Source organism: Scyliorhinus canicula, chromosome 22 (genome assembly GCF_902713615.1).
Source record: "Scyliorhinus canicula chromosome 22, sScyCan1.1, whole genome shotgun sequence".
Lineage (NCBI taxonomy): Eukaryota > Metazoa > Chordata > Chondrichthyes > Carcharhiniformes > Scyliorhinidae > Scyliorhinus > Scyliorhinus canicula.
In genome coordinates this window covers 4,254,051-4,280,904 of record NC_052167.1, presented here as the reverse complement: position 1 = coordinate 4,280,904, position 26,854 = coordinate 4,254,051, and the positions used below count along the sequence as shown (strand labels likewise).

Here is a 26,854-nt window from a genome sequence, read left to right as displayed (position 1 = left end):
TCCCACATCCAAAGATGTGCAGGTTAGGTGTATCGCCATTCTTTTTTAAATAAATTTAGAGTAACCAATTAATTTTTTCCAATTAAGGGGCAATTTAGCGTGGCCAATCCACCAATTCTGCACATCTTTGGGTTGTGGGGGTGAGACTCACGCAGACATGGGGAGAATGTGCAAACTCCGCACGGACAGTGATCCAGAGCCGGGATCGAACCTGGGACCTCGGTGCCGTGAGGCAGCAGTGCTAACCGTGCTGCCCCGTGGATTGCCATTCTAAATAGTCCCTTAGTGTCCAAAGGCTGGGTGGGGTTATGGGTTTACAGGGATAAGATGGGGGAATGGGTTGAGGTGGGGGTGCTCTTTCAGAGGGTCGACACAGACTCGATGGGCCGAATATCGGCCTCCTGCATTGTCGGGATTCCTTGATATCTACATCTCTGTGAGGTGGCCCACTTCACTCTTGTCTTCTGGATTTTGCTGTACTAGGATTTAACTCACTTGCTGTTGGAGATTCTCAATTATCCCAGTTACCTAAGGGGATATCTGTATTGTATATTCTATCCACATCTAACCTCTGTGTTTGTGTAAGATTTCTGTGTGATCTTTTATTCAAGCAGATGATCTATGATTCTGATCGTAGGCAGATAGGCAAGTTTATGATGGTGCTGCCTGGTTATTGACTACTACATACTAAATTAACTATATAACTTTTTTGATAATTTATTAAAACATACATAATCCTGGGAGGAATTTTCCACACAACCCACCGTGTGTGGCGTGACAGCGGAGGTGGCCTGCTGTTGGCTGGTGGTGGGATCGACTAGTCCACCCATTGTCAACGGGGTTTCCAGTCAAACGCACCCGTCACCACCGGGAAACCTGCGGTGGGGGTGCACCGTAACAGGAACGGAAGACCCCTCCTTGGAAAATGGGGGGGGGGGGGAGTTGTAATATGTGCCGGCATGTCTATGTAATGGAAAGGGGCTTGGCGGAACAAGGGTTAACGTGGGCCTAGAGAATTTCACCGCTCAATGTATGATGTATGGAGTCTCCTGGTAATAGACACAGAGGGAGAACTCTGGGAGAGACAGTAACATACATAACACTCACACATCTGTAAATAGTTAAAGAGCAACAAAAAATGATTCTTGCTTATACATAAGCCTCAAGATCCCATCATTGAGACATCTAAAGAACTCTGATCACAACAAGGAACACACCGGAAAGTGAGGTTAAGGCCATGATTAGATCAGCCATGATCATGGAGCGAGGTTGATAGACCAAATAGCCGACTCCTGCTCCCTTTTCCAATGATTTTAAAGATGTCTAGCATATGGGGGAAGCTTACTGACACACATTTAGCAATTTCTGTCAGAATATTGGGAGCATGAGAATTGGACTGTTCCAAAACAATCGATGCTTTGCACTACTAGGTGCTGTGTTGTGTTTGCTGGAGTTTTATTGATATATTGCTCCCTTGAGGGACAAGATCTATGAAGATGCAAACTCCTCCAGCATCTTTTGATTACAGTTTCAATATTGGGGCAAAGAATTATTGCGTCTGCCCCCCCACCACTTATTTCTCGTAGGCCGTGGATCGATGAGCTTTTAAAAAAATTAATCAATGGGGCGTGAGCACTATTGGCTAGGCTGGCATTTACTGTCTGTCATCAATTGCCCTTGAAAAGGTGGCGATAACCCCTACAGTCTGTGTGGTGAAAGCGCTTCCACAGGGAGCAAGTTCTAGGACTTCGATCCAACTGCATCTCATCCCAGAAATGCACAGCAGCCACCAACCTGAAATGCGATGGGTGTTTGAGGATTGTGTTCTGTGATTCTGTTTATCTTCTGTGAAAACCAGTGGCTTTATGCACTTGATGTTGTTGTTGTTGTTAATGTTTCATGCGTCATGACTTCTGAATGCGATCTTTTTCAGGAAATTTCAGAACTTCAAGTAGAATTCTCCGTGAGCGACAAGCAGAGTGTAAGTAGCAGCTTGTTTTCCTTTTTATTGGAGATTTGATTAATATAACTTCCCGTGACTTGTCCCTCACTTAAAAAGAGACGCGAACGTTATTTGCGTTCCAATTTGATAAGTGTGGTGACGGAGGAACATTGGCTAGCTACCTCGCCTTGCAATGCAACAGGGATACACATTGGGTGGGGTGTTCCAGTCCCTGCCTGTTGGCAGGACATAAGAACATAAGGACTAGGAGCAGGAGTAGGCCATCTGGCCCCTCGAGCCTGCTCCGCCATTCAATTAGATCATGGCTGATCTTTTGTGGACAGCTCCACTTTCTGGCCCGAACACCATAACCCTTAGTCCCCTTAATCCCTATTACCAGGGACGGACGAACCATGCCAAAACACCATAGATACTGGCGGGACCTTCCACTCCCAGCAACCAATTCTGAGCCGTCTCCACTTCAGGAAAGCACACCATGTGGGGGTGGGGCCCATAAAACTACATTTGGTCTTCAAAAACTGACTTGATTAAAGAAATTTGGGGATTGTAGCTTTGAATGGTTTCCCCTGAATTTGACCCCTGTATTTTGTTTTTGCCCTCTTTTTTTTTTCTTGTTAGCTTGACTGGGAGGGGGGGGGCGTGTTGTCCCATCATCTGGACAAGATGTTTATTGACATGCTCGAACGTCCTGTGCTGGAACGTTCTGTGCCATTTCAGATTCCTTTCATCTGCAGTCCTTTGCCCAGCAGCGCCATAGCACAGCAACCCTTTGTGTTAAGTTGGCCTCAATGGAATAGTATCGGAATTCTTGGGGCTATCAGGACTGATGAATTGATCCCATGATCAAGGGTAGGAAGGCTGTCCTGTCCTGAAGGAGTCAATAGTTTCTCCCCACTTTGTAGCATCTAGCTGTTTCCTGGCTGTTTCACGGGGATTTTCTGTTAGACCTAACAATCTCCAAAGACTGAAATGAAAACGTGCACGATCCTATGAAGGGGCAGTTACAAACTGTGCTGGACAAAATGCATTTGGTCAAAAGTGTAGTGCAAAACAAAATGGTTGGCATTTTATGCATATATGGCTGTTTTCTGGCAGATGTAGACCCACAATTGTGCTCCTTGTTCTGGAGTGCATATTGTGTTTCTCAACTGGGTCAACCTTAGGACAAGATGGCGGTCTTACAAATATGCTTAAAAGCTGTGGTTGCTGACTTCCTGAATACAGTGTGGCCAGCATTCATTTTGCTGGTGTACCATAATGTTAAACACAGTCAGTTGACATGTCTGGGTGATCAGTAAAATCCAGTGACCTCCTTGTGTGCTGTATCATTCTGTACGTCCATGATGAGCACAGTGTCCATTGTGCAAGCTATCAGTCACTCAGTTTAATTATCCTGACCACCATGTTGGGACAGAAAGCTTTTTGCATGATGTGTACCCTCATCTCTGAGATGTTTGGATTGGGAGATTATCGTAGAATTTCTTCAGTATAGAAGGAGGCCATTCAGCCCATTGAGTCTTCCCCGACCCTCTGAAAGAGCACCCTACCTAAGTCCGCTCTCCCGCCCCACCCCCGTAACCCCGCCAAAACTGCACATCCCTGGACACGAAGGGGGAATTGAATCACAGCCAATGCACCTAACCTGCCAATCCACCTAATCTTTGGACTGTGGGAGGAAACCGGAGCACCCGGAGGAAACCCACACAGACACGGGGGGAAAGTGAAAACTCCACACAGTGACCCAGCAGAGAATCAAACCTGGGACCCTGGAGCTGTGAGGCAGCAGTGCTAACCACTCCGACACTGCAAGGGGACAATTCCCAGCTGCTGCCGGGAGACTGTGATTTTCGAGCAGCTTGGACACATTTATTTACTGCTGTCACATCTTGTGTAAGTCAGCGTTTCTACATAGGTTTGTTCTCTGCTGATTGCAGTAAACATTTGGAAAGAAAATGACAGATACCGTGATCCAAATGGACATTTTAAGGATTTTGTAAATTCGTAATAAAATTGTTGTGCTGGAAATATAAGGGAAAATTGATTCTTCCACTTAGCCAAGTAGAGTTGTACGTTCTATTCCTACTTTCAGAAAAACTGTTGACTTGCAGGACTGAATTGGAACTGTATTTTTCCAACTATTATCCAACTGTGAGGCATGCTTAACAGATAAGAGAGCAAATTTTAAAAATTATTTCATGGGGTGTGGGGGTCGTTGGCTGAGCCAGTTGACCATCCCCAATTGCCCTTGAACTGTGTCGTTTTCTGTGCCATTTCAGTGGGCAGTTAAGAGTCAACCCCATTGGCTGTTTAGCTCACTCGGCTAAATCGCTGGCTTTGAAAGCAGACCAAGCAGGCCAGCAGCACGGTTCGATTCCCGCACCAGCCTCCCCGGACAGGCGCTGGAATGTGGCGACTAGGGGCTTTTCACAGTAACTTCATTGAAGCCTACTCGTGACAATAAGCGATTTTCATTTTTCATTGCTGTGGGTCTGGAGTCACATGTAGGCCAGACCTGGTAACGATGGCAGATTTCCCTCCTGAAAGATTAGTGAGCCAGATGGATTCTTAACGACAATCGATGCGAGTTGTCATGGTCGCCATTACTGAGCATTGTATTGCATATTTTATTGATCAACAGAATATTAAACTTGGCCAGCTGCCGTGGTGGGATTTGAATTCGTGTCCCCAGAGCATTAGCCTGGGCCTCCTGGATTTCTGGTCCAGTGATAATTATCACTACACAACCACCTCCCCCCTTTCTTGGTTGTGTGAGGAATGAGGGTCCGCGTAATGAAAGAGTTTAGCTGAGCTGAGCCTTTTTGGAGGAGATTCCAGAGGCCATGGAGGTTGGCGGGTTTCTGGACATGTTGAGGAAGCCCATTATTTATCAAGCCAACGCAAATTGGTTCCTGGAGTTTTCCAGCTGATTCTTTTGGAAATACGGGTCCTCTTGAGGCCCAGAGAGGCCCGGGCCGCTTCCAGCTTTTGGGGCCCCCCTTTCTACAGCTGGAGAAATCCAGCTGTTGTGTAGTGTCACAGTTGATATTGAGCGTGGCGCGGTGTGATGAATGTAGGAATTTCCGATATATGGGTTTCCTCCGGGTGCTCCGGTTTCCTCCCACAGTCCAAAGATTGCAGGTTTGGTGGATTGGCCGTGATAAATTGCCCTTGGTGTCCAAAAACGGTGAGGTGGGGTTGCAGGAATGGGGTGGAGGTGTGGGCTTGGGTAGGACCAGTGCAGACCCGATGGGCCAAATAGCCTCCTTCTGCACTGTGGATTAGGTGCAGTAAGGGTTTAAAAGCCTGGGTTAGTGTTTGATTGTTGCAGTCACGTTTTTAAAAATACTTAATGACAGACAGCCAGGCGGAGGTGCAATTAAAGCATCGTAGAAGTTTGGACGGATGGATTTTTAGTTTGATTGAGAGGGTTCCCTGGGAAGTCGTCAATTACCGACATTGTGTTCAGTTTTGCATGGTGGGGTGGTTAATGGGAGGAGCCAGGGATAGAAGCAGTCAGGTATTGAAGTTTCCAGGCTTAGTTAGTTTGCGGCTGCAAGTTGAGCTGAGAAGGTTTTCTGAAGAAATACAGCCAGAGATTCTGCATTGTTCTGACAGGGGTCAGGTCTCAAAAGATCTCTAAGTGGAGTATTCAAGACATCTCTATACCGGAGTATTCCTGAGTGCTAACGGTGGATTGGGATCTGAGCTGGCTTTGTTGTTTGAGTGGGAATAAAGATAGCAGTTGAGGGTTATTGTGTCACTGTATTGATTAGCATTGTTTATGGAGTAATTGTAAGGTATTTTCTTGTGTGATGTTAAAGATATTTGAATACAGTTTTAGCAATAAAGTTTGTTTCCATTATACCATATCCCTATTTGGCGTGAAATCACTCCTGGAGCGAAATATCCTTTCCTCACAGTCTTACAGAATTAAAATAAAATATTGGCGTTTCTGTCCTGTATCCTGGCCACTACTGGTCCGGGATTGGAAAAGAGATCATTCAAACGCTCTTGTTCCATGTTTGAACGGTGATGGTTCTTTCCCTGCTTCAACACGTTGGAAGTGCGTGAATCTGAAGCCACTGATGGAGGAAAATTGACCAAAATATACACAATGCAACTGAGATATTAGGTAGCACCCCAGAGAGCCCAAGTTCAAGTACTTCAATAAGTAATTCATTTGGCTTGCAGTCCAGAGAAGAGTATTTTCATTCTCGGGAGTTTGTGTGGAATAACTATCCATTCTAAAGAGTTACTGTGAGCTGAACTATTCGATGTAATGGATTGCTCCAACATTTTCAAGAGGGTTTCTGGGACACGCTATTGTTTGTGGGCACCTGTCAATATTAGCAAGCGGATTAATGAAAGGACATCAAGACTTGCAGCAAGGTTCCCATTCCAGACTGGCTTTCCTGAAGCTGATACTTGATTTCATAGTTGGTGACATTTCTGACAAAAGTCGAGGTTTGTTTGTTTTGTTTTCTTTTACTTCAATATGTTTTCCTCCTTCCGTGTGCGGACGTGAAAACAATATTCCAAGTGGAAATTGTTGGAAAATCCAGTTTTCCTTTCTGACTACTTCTGGTGTTAGTGTTACCAGATAGCTTGCTTGGTGCAAGAGTTTGATGACAGGTTCTTTTCAATAGACTCTCGCTCTCCCACCCTCTCTCTCGCCCCCTCCCCTCTCTCTCGCTCCCTCCCCTCTCGCTCCCACCCCTCTCTCTCGCTCCCTCCCCTCTCTCTCGCTCCCTCCCCTCTTTCCCGCTCCCCCCTCTTTCCCGCTCCCCCCTCTCTCTCGCTCCCCCCCCTCTCGCTGACCCCCTCTCTCTCGCTCCCTTCCCTCTCTCTCGCTCCCTTCCCTCTCTCTCGCTCCCTCCCCTCTATCTCGCTCCCTCCCCTCTCTCTCGCTCCCTCCCCTCTCTCGTTCCCTCCCCTCTATCTCGTCCCCTCCCCTCTATCTCGTCCCCCCCTCCCTCTCGCTCCCCCCTCCCTCTCGCTCCCCCCTCCCTCTCGCTCCCCCCTCCCTCTCGCTTCCCCCTCCCTCTCGCTCCCCCCTCCCTCTTGCTCCTCCCCTCCCTCTCGCTCCCACCTCCCTCTCGCTCCCCCCTCCCTCTCGCTCCCCCCTCCCTCTCGCTCCCCCCTCCCTCTCGCTCCCCCCCTCCCTCTCGCTCCCCCCCTCCCTCTCGCTCCCCCCCTCCCACTTGCTCTCCCCTCCCTCTCGCTCCCCCCTCCCTCTCGCTCCCCCCCTCCCTCTCGCTCCCCCCCCTCTCTCTCGCTCCCCCCCTCTCTCTCGCTCCCCCCCTCTCTCTCGCTCCCCCCCTCTCTCTCGCTCCCCACCCTCTCTCTCGCTCCCCCCCTCTCTCTCGCTCCCCCCCTCTCTCTCGCTCCCCCCCTCTCTCTCGCTCCCCCCTTCTCTCTTGCTCCCCCCCTCTCTCTTGCTCACCCCCCTCTCTCTTGCTCACCCCCCTCTCTCTTGCTCACCCCCCTCTCTCTTGCTCACCCCCCTCTCTCTTGCTCACCCCCTCTCTCTTGCTCACCCCCTCTCTCTTGCTCCCCCCCTCTCTCTCTCGCTCCCTCCCTCCCTCTCTCTCTCTCTCTCTCTCTCCCTCCCTCTCTCTCGGTCCCCCCCCCCCCTCTCTCGCTCCCCCCTCTCTCTCGCTCCCCCCTCTCTCCGCTCCCTCCCCTCTCTCCGCTCCCTCCCCCCTCTCTCATTCCCTCCCCTCTATCTCATTCCCTCCCCTCTCTCTCGCTCCATCCCTCTCTCTCGCTCCCTCCCCTCTCTCTTGCTCCCCCTAACCCCCCCACCCCCTCCCCCGTTAAATAACTCTATCCAGAGTTGCTCATCCAGTGTTGGACATTCGAGTTTTCAAGGGCTAGCCAAGGGTGGTCTCTGCTCTTGTGTTGCCGTGGAAGGATAAGAGGGAAGTGATTAAACACAGGGCTAGTGACGGGGAGCTTTGCTTATGGCTCACAGTTTTGGACAAGTGAAAGCATTTTGAACCTAACCAAGCCCCTTCAGAATTGTGCAACCCTCTTTTCTGGAGTAAAGAATGTCAGCCTCTCGTACCTTCCGTCCTCTACCCTACAGCCCTCACTGTCATTATCTGGATATAGATGTTTTCCAACAAGAAATCTCTGTAGCTGTTAAGCCTCTTTCAAGTGGAGATAATGTCAAAACATTTTGTTTTCAAACTGTCACCTATTTCCCCATACTTCACATTTTACTGTGCTCCACAAGTTTTATTGATCAATTCTACATCGCACTTCCTCGCACAATACATATCACACTGGCAGTTCTCTGATGTCGACAGATATGAATTCCATTAACACTCGGGTCTCTGTAAAATCCTTTTCTACATTTAGCACTTTTCTTTAGATCTTGTATCGTCTGACCGGATCTGAAAGGTATTTTAGACAGGGATCATTTATTGACAAGTTTCTTGCTGTGTGCCTTTTATCATCTTTGTTCCTCCTACACTGCAAAATTGGACTGTTTCTCTCCACAGAACAGTGTCCAAACCATGATATTTATGTTAAAGCAACACTGCACTCACCTTGGCTTACTTTTTGACGCATTCACTTTTTAAACTTTCATTTCTTTCGCGCAGTGTGCGGCGCTATTAATAATAATAATTCAACTGCACACTTTAGGAACTTTCAAGCGGTTATTGGATAGGCACACGGAGCACACATTGAATTGCAGGGAGTGGGATAGCTTGATCTTGGTTTCGGACAAAGCTCGGCACAACACCGAGGGCCGAAGGGCCTGTTCTGTGCTGTACTGTTCTATATCCTATGCTCACCTCTCCCGAACTCTGTAACCTCCTCCAAACCTCCCAAGGTCTCTGCGCTCCTCTTGTGATTCCTGTCGTCCCATCACTCGTGGCCCTGTGTCCAGCTGCCCAGGCCCCGGGCTCTGGAGTTCCACCTTTAAAATATTCCTTAAAACCTACCACTTTGACCAGGCCTTTGGTCACCTGTTGCACCAGCTTCTTGCTGCCAGATTCGCTGCTCCTTCAAAAAGCCTTGAGGATGCTATGTAAATATAGGTTCTTGCTGTCTGATTGGCTGTTTGCAGATCCTCCATTTAAGTCAGCAGTGCGAGAGGAGTCTATCGCCACTATTTTCATGTGAAAGCCACAAAATTAAATTTTCAGCAACCGGGGGACATCTTCACATCAGATTCACCTGTCTGTTCAAAAGTTCCATGATTTTGACCCAGTGACCATGAAGGAACGGCGCTATGGTTCCACACCAGGGTCATGTATCATGTTTGACTAATTTACTGGAATTCTTTGAGGACATGACGAGCACGGTGGACAACTGGTAACTGGTGGATGTGGTGCACCTGGTTTTCCAGAAGGCATTCGACAACGTCCTGCACAAAAGGCTGCTGCATAAGATAAAGGTGCACAGTGTTACTGGTGATGTATGAGCATGGATAGAGGATTGGTTAACTGACAGAAAACAAAATAGTGGGGATAAATGGGTGTTTTTCTGGTTGGCAATCAGTGGCTAGTGGTGTGCCTACGGGATCAGTGTTGGGACCGCAATTGGCCTACTCCTGAACCTAGTTCTTCTGTTTTTATGACTTGCGAGGGCAACTGGAGGAGGCGATGTTCCCATGCATCTGCTGCCCTTTGACCTCTGCCACCTACAAGGACCAAGTTTTGTCAAAGGAGAGTTTTGTGAAATTGTGGTCAATAGATATGCTTGTGCTACTTTTTAATCTTTTAAAACGTAACGGTATTTGGAATTGTGGGTTTAATGTGGAACAAACTGGCCACCGTGGCGCATATAGGTGGCATGAAGTTTTAAAATATTGATGTGATCTAAATATTGCAGCAGGTTATTTTCCTTCTCTGGAATATTTTGAACAAAAAGCAAATTGAAGCCACCTTGGGCACGGTTCTGCTTAGTGTAAGTTTAAATATTTCAGTGAAATGCGAAATGAAACTTGCATTTCATCAGTGTTCCCGAAATATATGATGTATCTGATTGTGGTAACTTGGTACTGATTAGATATACAAGATCATAGTTGGCTTCACAGTGAGTGATCTACATGAATTAATCAAGCGGTTTCACACTTCGCATAATGCATATTGATAAGTTCACTGCACAATGCTCTTCTATTTTTGGTGGGCATTGGATAACGTACGAATCTCAAATGACAACTTAATGAATGCAAGAGCTATTAGGCTCTTGCCAAAATGCAACACTACTTTTCAGTCAGATAGAGGAATCCATCAATGTCCAGCGCTCATTTGATTCATTCATAATTAAGTGGCATGTTGCACAATTTCTCAACATTTTTTTTGACTCTTCGTTTACAGGTGATTAAAGGCATTGTCAATATTCAAGTTGGTGATGTAAATGACAACCCACCCGTGTTCCACAATCAGCCTTACAGTGTCCGAATTCCTGAGGTAGGTGACGAGATTGAGAAGGAACCTGGTGTTAAAACCAATCATTGTCCTGTCTTGGGTGATTTACCGGGTGTCGATGCAATCATTGGACCATTGCCCCTGTCAGAGGCAGGATGCACAGTGTTGCTGCCTTGATTCATTTTAATTCCGTATTAACTCACCCACTGGTCATTTGACGCAGTGCTGGTCGGAACCTAGGTAGATGGTCTAGGGCAGAACTGAGGGGGTGCTGCAGTGCTGGAGATGCTGTCCCTTAGAGAGATGTTCTCATGTTTCGGGTGAAAATGGAAAGACCTGATGCTATTTGTCGTGGTCGTCACGGAACGGACTGAGGTAAGCCACCTTAAATTAGTAGTCTCCTGGTATCATGTCGTGTTAGATACACTGGTACAACACTGGCTGCAACTGGATGCAGCTTAGATCAGAAAGATAATCCAGACCTTGAAGTTAGTTCAATCAGGTTTATTAAACTAATAGCACAGTTCTCTGTGAGTTCGACTCTCTGCTAACTTAAGTGTGGTCACTCTGTCTGACTGAACCAGATTAGCTCTTCGCCACATGGTGGGGGTGTGAGATTGTAACAATACTCTTGACTGACTCTCTAGATGTTCATCAGTGGAAAGAGGCGGAGTGTGAGCGCCTCGTGTCTTTTATCGTCACATCCCACCCCTGAGTGTCCTGCCTGCTTATTGGTCATGTCCTGTTCTCTGTGTCCATTAGCTGCTTGTCTGTGCCTGCCTGTATATAATGTGTGTCTGCATATCATGACACTATTTACAGGAGTTCCACTAATATCCCCAAAAACAGATTAATCACTGTTCATGTTGAGGCGTTTTTTGGAGTTTACAGTGTGGAAAAATAGAAGCCACAGTTAGCCAAATAATATCTGTGATTACTTGAATTTTGCCACAAATGTTGGGGGCTTTTGAGAGATCTGACAATATGGTCGCTCTTGCAGTACAAAGGATTTGTTGCTCTATACACAACCTTTGGGGGATTCAGATTGAAGGTCACTGGAATTCTGACAGTTTTTGCCCCACAAATAAAGTGCTCCGGTTTATTGTACATACAAAAGCTTGCTGCTACTTGCCTGGAAATTTTTGAGTTTAGAATGCTTGCCTTTGTGCTGAAATCCTCTCCCTGGCTTTGCTTCCCCCGAAATCTCTGCAATTTTTTTTTCCCTCCACCGTTGTTGGCTGTTCCTTCAGCCTGTGGGGTTCCAAACTCTGGAATTCCTTCCCTGAAGGTCTTTGACACTGCAGCGCTCTCTCCTTCCTTCGGATGCTTCTTAAAACGCACCTTTTTTTCTCATTGGATGTCTGGCCATCTCTCCAAATACACCTCTGCGTCAGTGTCGAGCTCTGTGAGAACGCTGCCAGGAATACTTGAAGGTGCTTTATAAATGCAAGTTGTTGTAGGCTAACGCTCAGATCATGTCAAAGCAAATGGTTGTCAATGTTTACTTCGAGTTTGAAATGTTTTAATCCAGACTTAAAATAATAAACTTTCATTTATTTTGACTAAGCTTTAAAGAAAATTATGCTTTTTATGGGCATTTTTACATTTGGTTTTTGTCGGTGCGGAGCTACATCTGATACAGGTTGCTGATAAAGTTTCCCTGCCTCCACAATGCTGTACTCCCTCAAGACCTGGGCAGAAGCAAGTGGAGGCAATTTCGGAAGTCCCTTTTGTATACATTTTTAAAAATGTTCTTTGCTGTAGCCAAGGTTGGGAATCCTGTCAAGTTTGTATTCCTGTCAGTGACTATTTATGCTTTATTCTGTCATGGATATGAGTGTAATTGATTATTGCCCATCCCTAATTGCCCTTGAGAAGGTGGTGGTGAGCTGCCTTCTTGAATCGCTGCAGTCCACTTGGGATAGGTAGGGAGAGAGTTGACTCGGCGACAGTGAAGAAGCAGTGATAGATTTCCATGTTAAGATGGGTGCTTGGCCTGGAGGAGAAACTGTTCCCACGGGTCTGCTCCCCTTCTCCTTCAAGATGGTAGATGTTGTAGGTTTCAACAGTTCTGTGTGCAGGCTTGACCAATTGCTGTAGCGTAGTGCATGTCGTAAATGGTGCACACTGCTGCCACTATGCATCGCTGACAGAGGGAGTGAATGTTTAAGGTAATGGATGGGAGTGCCAATCAAGTGGGCTGCGTTGCCTTGGATAGTGTCGAGCTTCTTGAATGTTGTTGGAGCTGCAATTATTCAGGCAAGTGGGGGGAATGAGTGTTTATTGAGCGATTGTTGCTAATTCTTGTTTTTAAGTGCCCCAAAATCAATTTCCTGAATTGTGTCCAGAAGGGACAGTTTTTCAGCAAGGTTGTATTGATGAGATTAGATTTGAGTTAGGAAATTAAGGTGGCAATGTCAGTAAATCCCATGGGATTGTAAATTATTAAGTGCAAAGTAACAACTTGCCTGTTGAAAGCAAACACTGAAACAATAAAATTGTTCACTACAAATGTACTCAAATTTAGCAGGTATATTAAAAGTTAATTTGAATGAATAGTTTACCATCTATTCTGTAAAAGCAGAGAATTGAATGCATTGCGTCCAAGCCAGTGAAGACTCGGCTGTTCGCTCTTGGGGTTATGGAATGAATGGCAAATGCTCTGAAATGATTAAAGGTGGCAATCCAATCACTGGCATGGGGTGACATCCTAAACGGCTGGAACAAAACCTCGAGCAGTTTACCTGACATTTGAACCCTATGATTACTGGTTTCAAACAGTCGTATTATATCTAAGCGTAGAGAACGGTAACGCTGTGCTCTCATCCTATTTGATGGAGTTTATAATTTGTTGGCAGGTTTACTGATTACAAATCAGAAGTGCGAAGCCAGGCAGAGAGTTTAAATTTAACTAATCCCTGCTGAAGATGATGTACATGTGATATGTACTATGTGGAGAGCCACGCGAGCGATGGTGGTAATAGCACAGGAATAATAATCATTAAGCCCAGGCTAATGCTCTAGTATAATGGGCCAGGATTTAGAGAACCCCAAAGTATATCATCAAGTTCACCTGACCCACAACTTTTAATCGATTTTGGTTATGGGGAAGCACAAGGGCCCACTTTGCAGGTGTGATGCAACAGAGAGCTAAAGTATGTTTAAAAGAAAACTAATGTTTATTCTATGAATCCAGTTAACATTTTATAAACCCACAGTTTGAGAGCTGCTGCCTTTCCCTCTCTCTAAACTCCTCCACCATTTCCGGGATCTCTGATTCTCCGATTATGGTTGTTCCACCATTGGCAGCTGTACTAGGCTCTGGGCTCTGGGCAGCACGGTAGCATTGTGGATAGCACAATTGCTTCACAGCTCCAGGGTCCCAGGTTCGATACAGGCTTGGGTCACTGTCTGTGTGGAGTCTGCACATCCTCCCCGTGTGTGCGTGGGTTTCCTCCGGGTGCTCCGGTTTCCTCCCACAGTCCAAAGATGTGCAGGTTAGGTGGATTGGCCATGATAAATTGCCCTTAGTGTCCAAAATTGCCCTTAGTGTTGGGTGGAGTTATGGGGATAGGGTGGAGGTGTTGACCTTGGGTAGGGTGCTCTTTCCAAGAGCCGGTGCAGACTCGATGGGCCGAATGGCCTCCTGCACTGTAAATTCTACGATAATCTATGGTAAGATCTGGCATTCTGTTGTGATAAAATGCATAAAGCAATTCTGTACATAATGTTATCCACGACCTCCAAACACTAGGTGGCAGTATAAACTCACCACGTGACCCTGTGGCTGGGGAGTTGCGCCCCCCAGTGTTGGGAGGATGGACATAATTTGCAGTGGCTTTGCAATAGTTAGTGTTCATAGTTTATTATTTTATTTATCAAAGTCATCTTCATCACGCCATTGTTTCATAATAAATTATTTAAACTATTATTATATTATTTAGATGTTCTGTCGTTCATCATTCACTTCGGCCAGTCCACAGAACAGGACATTTTTGTCTCAATCTCCCCACCTCTCCTCTTCTCTTGTCCTCCTTTTATGATGGAATCTCCGAACAACGTCCTCATGTTTTCCAGGTTGCAAATCTTTCTTTGATAATGTTCCCACCGAGGCACTGCATCAATGTAAGTTGTTGCATCTGGGCTCACTGGATGTAACAGCTGGTTATCAGTGTCATTTCTGTTAATGGGATCTTTCTATTGACAAACTGTTTGCTACATAACAATTGCCACATTTCAGAGTAAGTCATGGTATTTGAGCACACGCACATGTGGGAGATGTGACAGTTTGGCACAGAATCCCGGCAGTGCAGAAGGAGGCCATTCGGCCAATCATATCATCACCGACCCTCTGAAAGAGCACCGCACCCAGGCCTACATCCCTCCCTCCAGTAAGCCCGTCAAACCATCTTGGACACCCAAGGGGCAATTTATCACGGCCAACCCACCTCACCTGCACAACTTTGGACCGTGGGAGGAAACTGGAGCACTCGGAGGAAACCCACACAGATGCAGGGAGAAAGTGCTCGGCATACAGCCAGTGACCCAAGGCTGGAATTGAACCCAGGTCCCTGGAGCTGTGAGGCAGCAGTGCTAACCACTGTGCATGCCACCTTGCTGCCCATAATTGCCGATGACCTGTTTTTTTTTAACAATGTGACAAACTGGCACTGATGAATTTGGGATCGAAGCAATTAAGTAAAAATAAATCTGCATCAGCCTGGATGGTATATGGAGGTAAATTATTGATGATCCACAAATTATTTTATAGTTTGATTTATAAAACAAAATAAGGGCGCATATTTCTAAATTTATTACGAAAATGACTACCAATTCCATCAAATCTTATTGCGAAAACATAATGATTCTTTTGTCATTTTAAAGGACCATTGAGTATTGACACAGCTGAAACTAATTCATGAAGTTAGATGTGACAAACCTCATTAAATTTGCATGTATTCATTTTATGCTAATCACTATCCTCTGACTGATATTTGATTCTTGGTAATAGAGTTTTATGACTTTCCAATTTGCTGAATATGTTCTGTCTGTCACGGTGCCCTGCAGTCATTGTAGCACATTTAGTTAAGGACTGAAATATATATCCAGCTGACCTTCAGCCTTCATTCTTGGCAATAAAGCAGCAATGTCATCGCGAGAGAGGATTTTGACAGCGTAGGGAGGAGATGTATAGAATTCCCACGCCCCAGTGGGCTCGTGCAGCAAAACTCAGTTTGATCATCGGAGTGAGGTGCAAACGTTGGGGAAAGGGCGAGGGACTGTCTACCAACCCACCTCATCGCTGGGTCAGGAATTTGGGAGCACTTTGCACCGGGAGAACTTTTGTCATAACGGGCTGCTGGGTTTCAAAGAAGCAGCACATCCTTATCACCTGGGCAGCTAGGTGGGCAAGCAATGCCCACACTCTGCAAAATAATAATTTTGCAAGTCTGAAGAAAAAGGGCACCACCCACAGCAAAATGGATCAATTGGGACGAGGGAATGTGTGTATAAATGAATGGTGATGTGTAGGGAGCGATGGACACCTCGGACATTTAGGCTGTGACAATTTGGGATACCCCATTCTATTCTGCCGTTCATTGCTGCACTGCCTACCTTGGCCACAAGGGGAGATGGGTAACATTCTTCTAGGCTTCCTACAATGCCTATCTACAAACATTTGCTTTTGGAAGAGTAGTGTGGACTGACTAAATCCTGTTTGTTTTTACTTTGCTTGCGGTCTCCAACATTGGCGGCTGTGTCTTCAGTTACCAGGCTCCATTTGCTCTGAAACCCCGTCCCGAGACCTCGCTTACTCTCTGTCACGGTCCCTTCATTTAACTTTGACCCCCCTCTTTGATCAAGTTTTTAGTCATAATATTTCCCTATGTGGCGCGGTGTTAAATTTTGTTTATTAAGAAATTTCCCTTGGGTAGTTTGCTCCACTATAGGTACGATATAAATACTATGAATTGCTGTTCCTGTGTTAATAACCAGTCAAAAACATTGGGTAGCAAGGTGAGCATATTTTCTCTGATAAAATAAATCGTGCTCATTTGTGTAAGAAGTCAGTCGCTGATGGGAACATCAAAGTTGCCTGTGTATTATATGAAGGAACAGAGGTTAGCTTTACTGTTGAAGCTAATTCATTACCACATGTCAAAAAAGTACATACAGTGAAACTGTTTTAATTAAGTTCACACATGCTGAGCAAATTTGAATTTGGAACAACTAATTTTACTTGTCTGTATTTTAATAACTCAACGTGGAGCATGTTTAACCATCTTATTTCAACTTCAGTTCATAAGTGTGTGACTTGACATTAGCATTCGCCAAGGAACTTGGATCAGTAATATAATTCCCTGCTGAAAGTTCAATTGCTTTCTGCTCCAGCAATTTCACAGGAAAGGACATTGCTGGGGTATATTGACCGTCACTTCAGGAAGATTCTCGGAGAGTGTGCGTGCCTCCCTGGTTGAACCCTTTGCCTGTATTCTCGCTTCTTCGACCGCCCCTTCCATCCCTGTGATCTCTTCCCACCTGGAATGACGAGGGCAGCAGATAATTGGGAACATCACCACCTGGAGGTTCCCCTCTGAGCCACACACCATCCTGACCTGGAAACATATCGCCGTTCCTTCACTGTTGTTGGGTCAAAATCCTCTAACAGCACTGTGGGTGTACCTACACCTCATGGACTGCAGGGGTTCGAGAAAGCAGCTCACCTTTTCGAGGACAATTAGGGATGGGCAATAAATGCTGCCCTAGTCAGTGACACCCACATCCTGTCGATGAATAAATTTGGGGGGGAAAAACTGTTTTCAAACGAGCTCTTTGAGGAGTAATTAAAGAGTAATTGGCCATTTGACCCAGCGGGTCTAATGCCATTTTTCTCCACCGCAACATCTTTCTTTTTTCATCCAATTACTTTAATACCTTTCTGTTCCTCTATTGGTCAGATTTCAGCTGTCTTTCACCCCAAAATCTGGAATTCCCAATCTAAACCTCTCCTCCACTTTGTTGTGTTATTCACCCTGGGGTAACGCGGATTGCAACTAGATGCAGTTGTACTGGAAAGTAATAATAATAATTGCTTATTGTTACAAGTAGGCTTCAATGAAGTTACTGTGAAAAGCCCCGAGTTGCCACATTCCGGTGCCTGTTCGGGGAGGCTTGGACGGGAAATGAACCCGCGCTGCTGGCTGTGTTCTGCATTACAAGCCAGCGATTTAGCCCAGTTGACACCAAACTTACACGTTAGTTCAATACATTTTATTGAACTTCTGGAGCAGTGCACACAGCTTGCTGTGGGTTGACACTCTACTAATCTAAGTGTGCTAACTTTAACTAACTAAACCAGACTAGCTCTGAGCCACGTGTAGAAGATGCTAACTGATATATACACCCTGACTGTCACTACAGTTGTCACCAGTGGAAAGAGGCGGAGTGCTGATGCCTCATGTGTTTTATAGTCAGAAACCCCCCTCTCGTGGTCTGCCTGGTGATTGGTTGTGTTCTGTCCTGTGTGTTGATTGGCTGTACTGGGTGTCTGTCACTGCCTGTCTGTATCTCATTATGTGCATGAGTGCATATCATGACACACTTTTGACCTCCCATTTCCCCTCTTGATAGGTAGCTCAGAAGAAGCCTTGGGTCACCCGCCTAACATATCTTTTTATGGATCGATGTTGAGCTTTGCCTCAATGCTAATTTAGAGATCCTTGGGTTGTTTAACAATGTTAAAGGCAATGGTCGCTGTTTCCCATGTCAGTATCTCTTTTTTGAACAGCTTAATTGATTTTTCAACGATGATCTTCTGCTCTGCAGTCCGTGTGATGAAACTTTTTTTTTTCTAACTGAATGCAAAATCTGGATTTGACCAAATTGGACCAGTTGCCTATTATGTGGCCGTGGTAAAGATACACACAAAACATCTAGTTGTTTGACTAGTAAGATAGTTTATGAACAGAATGAACACTTGGAAAGGTAACTAATGGACTATGACACAACTAGCAATGACTAAATGAATTCACCTGGGGCTACTTCTAGTGCGGCTGGCCTCTAGTATGACTTACTACCAACTACCGGATCTCTGGAGTCACATGATGATGGATCTCTAGCGCCACCTTCTAGTCCTACATCCAACTATGTACATTGCTATGCACATGCATATCACCACATTGCCAAATGTCCCGATGTGAATATTTTGGTTTGCATGTTCCTGACCTTTAAATCTCATTAAAATGTGGCCCAGGTAAAATGAAGATGATATCTAGCATCTACTGCTAGATAGATGATAACAAAGGGAACAGTGTAAGATGTGTGAAATGCTAAACTAAGGTTGGTGATCAATTTTAAAACACAATACCATTTAGTTTTTATCGCCTGGTGGTCTGTGTCAGATTGCTTTGCCATGTACAGGTATCTGAAGAGGTTTTCTGTTGTAGCCTGATAGACGGCAGGACTCTGCCAGCTTGATAAACTTCCCTTATTCTCAAGCAGAAAGCTGAGCCAGAATCTGTAAGTACAAACCTCGAATTTCAATAACTACATCCGGGGGCTTTATGCAGGTTAAAAAGTTATCTTGGATCATGGGAAGCATTTGTGCATTAACATTCGCACAGAATAATTTCAAGGATTCAACGTTCATAGGATCCTTGAGTAATTAAATTTTGTTCATCATAATGAGCACATTTCAAGTGTAGTCAAATTGTTTAGGAAATCTGTAATCCATATTACAAGACATGTTTTAAAGTCAGTGTCTAGTGATCTATATATGTTGCGATACACTCCAGACTCATTAAGGAATTGTAAGGACGTCTATAAGATGAGAATATTTTTGGTTATATAAATGCAGAGGTTGAACTGGATGAGAATTAATTGGATCCCAATGTCTCAGAATGGAGAAACTCTGAGGCAGGGAATTACGGACCTGGGTCTTGGAATGTTAATGGAGAGAGTACTAGCGAATTCACAATCTCTTAGATAAGCATTGAGGAAGTTATTAGAGTTTTAGAAGAAGTAAGGACTGTGATGTGGTATTGTACTCTCCCCGTTACCATTCATCCTAGGGTCAATGTTTACCTGATGTCTGGGGGCCGCAGGACTGACTTCCCGAACAGGGCTAAGCTCTTAGCAATAAAGGTCCATACATCAAGGTGGAGGTGGTTTTGTAATTGAACACGCTTCCAGCAATGATGGGGCAGAGTTTGAGTAAATTGATAAGAATATCGTGGGTTGTATTAGACATAGTTTGTGAAAATGGATGTGTTTGTTGGTGAAATTGACATCGAGGTTCCAGACCTCCTCGACTCGAAATACTTTTTCTATCGGCCAGTTTCCCAATGTGTGGATTATTGGAGGTCAATTACAGCATTAGCTTTCAAATAAAGTGAGGTCGGAGGCGGAGCGATAATTGGAGCAGGACATGCAAATACAATCGGTTGTGTCTTTGTTGTTAGATATCCTTCATAAATACCTTTATTCCCAAGTTACAATAGTAACTTCCAGGGCAGCACGGTGGCCCAGTGGTTAGCACTGCTGCCTCACGGCAGTGAGGTCCCAGGTTCGACCCCGGCTCTGGGTCACTGTCCGTGTGGAGTTTGCACATTCGCCCCGTGTCTGTGTGGGTTTCGCCCCCACAACCCAAAGATGTGCAGGCCAGGTGGATTCGCCACGCTAAATTGCCCCATAATTGGAAAAAATGAATTGGGTACCCCAAATTTATTTAGTAACTCCCTATGTAAACCTGTCACTTTGTAATTACATCCTCCTGCCAGTAGTCGTGCTGCAGAAGTTCCACTGTGAAGGGGAATAAGATTAGCAGAACAACAGTTCCATTATACATCATGGAAAATGGAGTTGAGAAATTTGACAATCATGCCTTCTTGAGATTCAATTAATTGAACAGTATTAAAGAATGCCAAAGCTGTGAACAACTAGTCTATTCTATTTTGAGTTACAAAGCTCAGCATTTTAGCAGTTAATTAAAATAAGCATTGCTCAAGACTATAATGGGATTTCTCCAGCATCTCAATATTCATTTTCATAACCGTCTCCATCAGTTTTTTTGCCTTTGATGAATGTTTCGCCTCATACACTTGAGTTCCATAGAAGATCACCCCTGCTGAGCACAAGCCCCACTCCACAGCAAGTGATCTGTGTGCATGGGTTACTTCCCTCCTTCAAGTGCCCCGCCCCTCACCTTGATGTCTCCGGAATATTGACGGGACCCGTTGTTTGAAGCTTTACTTCAAAAATCTCATTGCAGTGCCCACACTGTCTGACAATTCAGTTTTATTCTATCGATGGTGAAAAGAATCTCCACAACAAAGGTTAGCTGGGGCTGAATGCCACTGTTTTCTTCTCATTGACTAAACTGCGGTTTTATCTTGATGCTTTCCATTTTGGTTTTGTATCAGTCTTATTATGCAACACCTTTTGGCGCTAATCACACTCCCATCATTTTAGAAAATAACTTTTCCACCAAAAGGGTCTTGCGGAATGTATCTTCCTCACCACATCATTACCCCAAGCTAAAAATATTTATTGTGAATGTGAAGTGAAAAGTGAAAATCGCTTATTGTCACGAGTAGGCTTCAATGAAGTTACTGTGAAAAGCCCCTAGTCGCCACATTCCGGCGCCTGTTCGGGGAGGCTGGTACGGGAATTGAACCGTGCTGCTAGCCTGCCTTGGTCTGCTTTAAAAGCCAGCGATTTAGCCCAGTGTGCTAAACCAGCCCCTGTAGCAGACAGATTTGGCGCAGCACTATTGACCTTCACTGAAACTTCCGTTTGGGCATATCTCACACCACGCTTAGTTGGTCGCACTTTCACCTGGTGCGTTAACCAGGTCATGGGTTTGGAGTTCCGCTCAAGAAACGCTAGCAGTTGATCTGCTAGGAAGTGCTGCACTGCCAGAGGTGACAGCTTTCTTCGATGTTCAAACTGCAACCCCCCCCCCCCCCCCCCCCCCCCTCCCCCCCCCCGAGTGTCCCTTTGGTGCATGTATACGATTCCATGGCACTATTTTGAAGATGAGGAGGAGGTTGGGGGGAGGATTTCTCCCTGGCAAAGATTTATCCGTCCATCAGCATTGTAAAAACACACATAGCTGGTCATTGAGTGCTGTGCGTGGGAGCTTGCTGTGCACTGATTGCACACCTATATCACAATAGTGATGACACTTGATTGGCTCTAAAAGTGCATTGCGATGTCCTTTGGTCATGGAAAACGCTTTAGAAATCTATTTATTTGAAAGAAACACCACAGCTCGGTGTCTGAACAGGCTACATCTTGTTTATTCTGGCCTCTATTTCCTTTTAAATAAACATGCCTATCAGTGATGATTGAACAGTGATGATGGGGCTATTTACCCCAGAATAGTGAAGACTGATCAATATCTTCAAGATTATGAAAGGTTCAACTGGTTGAATTAAAGGAGAAATGTTTCCAGCTGTGGAAGAGATGAGAATGGGCGACTTGTTAATCTAAGTTATCACTGATAAATCCAACAAGGAGTTCAGGAGAAACTGCTTACCCAGAGAGGTTCCAGAACATGGAGCTGGCTGTAAACAGCTGGGGTGAGGTGCAGAGGTGCAATTAAGGCGGAAGCCAGATAAACAGATGAAGGGACTAGAAATAGTCCCGTTGCTTACCATTTTAACACCAGACCCTGCTCCCATGCCCAGATGTCTGTCCTTGGCTTCCTGCAATGTTCCAGTGAAGCTTAACGAAAACTGGAGGAACAGCATCTCATCTTGTGGCTAGACACGCTACAGCCTTCCGATCCCAACATCAAATTTAACAACTTCAGATGATTAGCTCTACCCCACCGTGACTCTTTCATTCCATTTCATTTTAACTGTCTTTTACTATTTATTTCTATTTTGTCTATACCCTATCTTATCCCCCTCTTCTGACCTTTTCTCCCCTTTCCTTTCCCCTTCCCTCTCTCTCCCACCCATGTCCCCCCTTCCCCCCACATCTGTCACAGTTTACCCTCTGATCCTAGTTTCTCTGCTGTCTGGCCTTTTACATCTTTTGTTCTCCCTGGGGAATGTGATTAGCACTCTTTTCCCTTGGTTTCTGTGGCTATTAGCACCCGGATTCCTTAGGTTTCTGTGGCTATGACTCATCATTCATTCCCCCACCCTATAGTTTAAATATCTCCCAATTTCTCTGTCTTTTAGCTTTGACAAAGAGTCATCCGGACTCGAAACGTTAGCTCTTTTCTCTCCCTACAGATGCTGCCAGACCTGCTGAGATTTTCCAGCATTTTCTCTTTTGGTTTCCGATTCCAGTATCCGCAGTAATTTGCTTTTATAGAAATAAAAGGGTGTGGATGAAGAGGTTGGAAGGTGAGTGTATGGAGTATGAACACAGGTATGGAAATGATTGGTGGAATGGCCTGTTCTTGTTCTGTGGATATGCTGAAATCCATTGTGGTTGGAGGAAAGGTATTTTTGAAATTGCCCAATGAGGTTCTGAAGGCAAGGTTGTTGAGCTCCGATGGCAACTCTATAGAGAACCGGAAAGCAGATCTCGAATTCACGTTTGTTGAGTCAGCAGTCACTTCTCCAACCACACCACAGTGCCACCTGCATCCCCCTTTTATAGTTGGTGCGGTTTATTCTACAATTAAAACCCCAGTTCCAACTTGAGTGCTAGGGAACATTAACTCTTTCCTAACAAGGTTATCTAGGAACCGACTGGTTTTGTATTGCAGATGAACCATGTACCGTAGGGTGCATGTGAGAAGGTTACTGTGATGTACTTTGTAGATTCATACGATGAATACAGTTGGGCAGCAGGTTTACCCTGGCCATCAAATTTGGGGGCAGCTCTTTACGTTGAGGCCGGGATTTTGTAACGATTGATTCTCAGGTTTATAGTGAGTCACAGAGCTGAATCAGTGGCATGTTACTATCTCTCTTTCCTGTGTTCAGGTTAGTAGGTATAATGTGTATTCAACGTGAAGCAGTCAGGTTGAGAGAGCCCTTGTGGGGAAATTGATCCATAAATTAAAACCTTTCAATTAAGCAGCTACAACACAGCCGTGGAAACAATTACTAGGCAAAATGCTTAATTGGAATTTTGCCTTTACACGAGCCAGTATTAAATCACAGTGAGGCGTTTAATTCGCTCCTTGCCGCCTCCTTAATACACTTCTGGGCAAATAGCCCATTTATATTAACTGGCACTGTTGTAGAGAGTTGCACCGTTTACCCAACTGTGATGTTGATACTTTTATTAAAGCACTCCAATCTCTGTAGTAACGAGTAAAGCTCCTGCTTTACATCAGGCCTCTCATCTGCAGTGAAGAGCTTGAATTTCCTGGGCGAGACTGCTTCTCCGTCTGAGCTTCATGTGCAAGTCAAAGTTGAGAATCAACAACAGACCTGCATTTGCATAGTCCCCAAACCACATTAAGCAGGTATCAGGGCAGCTGACCAACAGGTTGTTTTTAACGGCGTGCCTGGAATGGAAAGAAGGTTTAGGGAGAGTATTCCAGTGCTTTACAGCCTGGGAAACCCAAGGATCAGCTGCCAGTGATGGAGTGACTTAAAATCGGGAAAGTCTGAGACTGGATTTAGAGGGGAGTGCAGGGTATTTGAGAGGGTTGTACGGCTGGAGGAGGTGTTGGGACTGGCCGACTGAGGGATTTGGAAATGAGGGTATTTGACAATCGAGATGTTGTTTTGCAGGGCGACGGTGGCCGAATACTGGGGCAATGAATGAAAGGCATTTAATGCGGGTTAGGACAAGGGCAGCAAGGTTTTGAGTTTAGCAGAGGTGAGAATAGAGTCATAGATATTTACAGCATGGAAACAGCACGGTAGCATTGTGGATAGCACAATCGCTTCACAGCTCCAGGGTCCCAGGTTCGATTCCGGCTTGCGTCACTGTCTGTGCGGAGTCTGCACATCCTCCCCGTGTCTGCGTGGGTTTCCTCCGGGTGCTCCGGTTTCCTCCCACAGTCCAAAGATGTGCAGGTTAGGTGAATTGGCCATGATAAATTGCCCTTAGTGTCCAAAATTGCCCGTAGTGTTGGGTGGGGTTACTGGGTTATGGGGATAGGGTGGAGGTGTTGACCTTGGGTAGGGTGCTCTTTCAAAGAGCCGGTGCAGACGCGATGGGCTGAATGGCCTCCTTCTGCACTGTAAATTCTATCTAAATTCTATGAAACAGGCCCTTTGGCCCAGCTGGTCCATGCCGCCCAGTTTCTAATTTGCCAGTGGCATTTATTTGTGGGTAATGTGAATGTGTATCCCTTGACTTCTCTGTTTTTACATGCTCCGATTAACCTGCTCATTCCAGGTTCTTGTTTAGCCAATTTTCTAACCCACTCAGTACCCTGGAATATTTGATCGGGGCGCAGCTGGTAGATCCCGGGAGTGGCCACCCCTTGATTCATGACCGCTTTTACGCCTCGCGAGATCTGGGTGCAAGAGCACAATGCCAGCTTGGGTCATTGGCAACCCCAGCCTGTCACACTGGCAGTGCCAGTTCTGGGGTGGCACGGTAGCACAGTGGTGAGCATCGTTGCTTCACAGCGCAAGACGCCCGGTTTGGGCCACTCAGTGCGGAGTCTGCACGTTCTCCCCGTGTCTGCGTGGGTTTCCTCCGGGTGCTCCGGTTTCCTCCCACAGTCTAAAGATGTGCGGGTTGGGTGGAGTAGACATGATAAATTGTCCGTTAGTGTCCAAAAGGTCAGGTGGGGGTCACTGGGTTACAGAGCTAGGGTGGAGATGTGGGCTTAGGTAGGGTGGCCTTTCAGGAGCCGGTGTAGAATCGATGGGCCGTATTGCCTCCTTCTGCACTTCAATTCTCTGAATCTATTTGCTTTTCAAAATTATTTTTAGGATGAGTCGGAGGGCAACTTTCAAAGAAATTTCTCTGCTCTTTATTTGGGTCATTTCAAAGCAGGGAAGTAGAGAGAATGAGTAACACAGGGGGGCTGAGCTGATTGCATGTACAATGTAGATTTCCTTTTGTGTTCTGTAAACTTTACATAGCATATTGCCCAGATTCCAGAGTATTTGTCGTGGGTGGAACCTTTTATTGCAGTCATAGCTGCAGGCCACCTTGGGGAGCCCACTTTGCAGAATAACGCAGAAATCTCAAAGTTGTGATATGTGTTCTTCCAGAGAATATGCTGTTGAGATTCCTACACACGTACAATCCTTTAGCAATCAGTGAATTGTATTAAAAAAACCTTCACTTTTAAACGGTAGAAACCTTCAGAAGGTGGTCCCTTGTTGAAAGTGATATAACTGGGTTCTCAGCAGAATACTAACTTCATAATTACTGCTAAACGCATAATCCTCTTATGGACTGACCTCGTTAACACTACACCCTTGTATGCTTCATCCGATGCCAATGTTTATGTAGTTACATTGTGTACCTTGTGTTGCCCTGTTATGTATTTTCATTTCTTTTCATATACGTAATGACCTGTTGAGCTGCTCGCAGAAAAATACTTTTCACTGTCCCTCGGTACACGTGACAATAAACAAAACCCAATCCAATGACCCTGCAAAGCTAATTTGATCTGAAATGCCAAATTTCTCCATGATGATAAAATAAATCTACTTTTAAAATACCGTTTTAAGGTTGTCAATAATTACTTGAGCTTCTAACTTAGTTCAAAACCATTTGTTTCATTGGCCGCGATCTACCCGCCGTGTTCTGCTGGAATCTGATCGGGGCGCAGCTGGTAGATCCTGGGAGTGGCCACCTCTTGATTCCTGACCGCTTTTACGCCTCGCGTAATCTGGGTGCAAGAGCACAATGCCAGCTTGTGACCTCGCCACCCCAGCCTGTCACACTGGCAATGACACCTGGGTGCCAGCCCGGAGGTCTCCGATCGCTTAGGGAAAAAGAAACCCAGGTAACATTCCACCTGGTCGCAGTTTGCGGGGACCAACACTGAATGGCGCCCGGCTGGGGTCTCCTTGGTGAGGCTGATAGATGCCGGGTGGCCGATCAACCCGGTGTCAGCGCGGCTAAGTTGGTTCTTAAACTCACGTGGCTAAGTTCATCATGCATCAGTTTTTTTAAAGGAGACAACGAGATTCCATCACCTAATTTTGGCCAACGGTAAAAATGCAACAATTCAAAGCGCCGGTCCGTGAGGGAGAGAACACGTTGTAGAATGTGATGATTCTGCTCAGTGACATCTTCATTGAACAGCTGACAGTTTGAAAATGAGAACATTCGCTACATTACTTCGCTACAGGAACTCACCCTGGCTCCTTAAGACAGCACCTTCCAAACCCGTGACCTCTACTGCCTAGAAGGACAAGGGCAGTCGATGCACAGGAACACCCCATCCTGACTTGGAACGGTGTCAACATTTCTTTGCCATTGCTGGGTCCTGGAACTCCCTTCCTAACAGCACGGTGGATGGACCTACACAACGTGCAGCTGTTCAGGGATGCGGCTCACCACCACCTTCTCCAGGGCAACTCGGGATGAGCAACAAATGCTATCAAGAAATCCTACA

General features: G+C 45.6%; 1 protein-coding gene across 1 annotated transcript in view; it reads left to right on the top strand.

Moving 5' to 3' along the window:
* Positions 1 to 26,854, top strand: part of LOC119956232 (cadherin-23-like) — a 306,203-nt gene that overhangs the window by 152,641 nt on the left and 126,708 nt on the right. The window contains exons 5-6 of the mRNA XM_038783267.1: positions 1,934 to 1,981; positions 10,297 to 10,389. Coding sequence (XP_038639195.1) covers positions 1,934 to 1,981; positions 10,297 to 10,389 — 141 coding nt within the window. The remainder of the gene's footprint in view (positions 1 to 1,933; positions 1,982 to 10,296; positions 10,390 to 26,854) is intronic.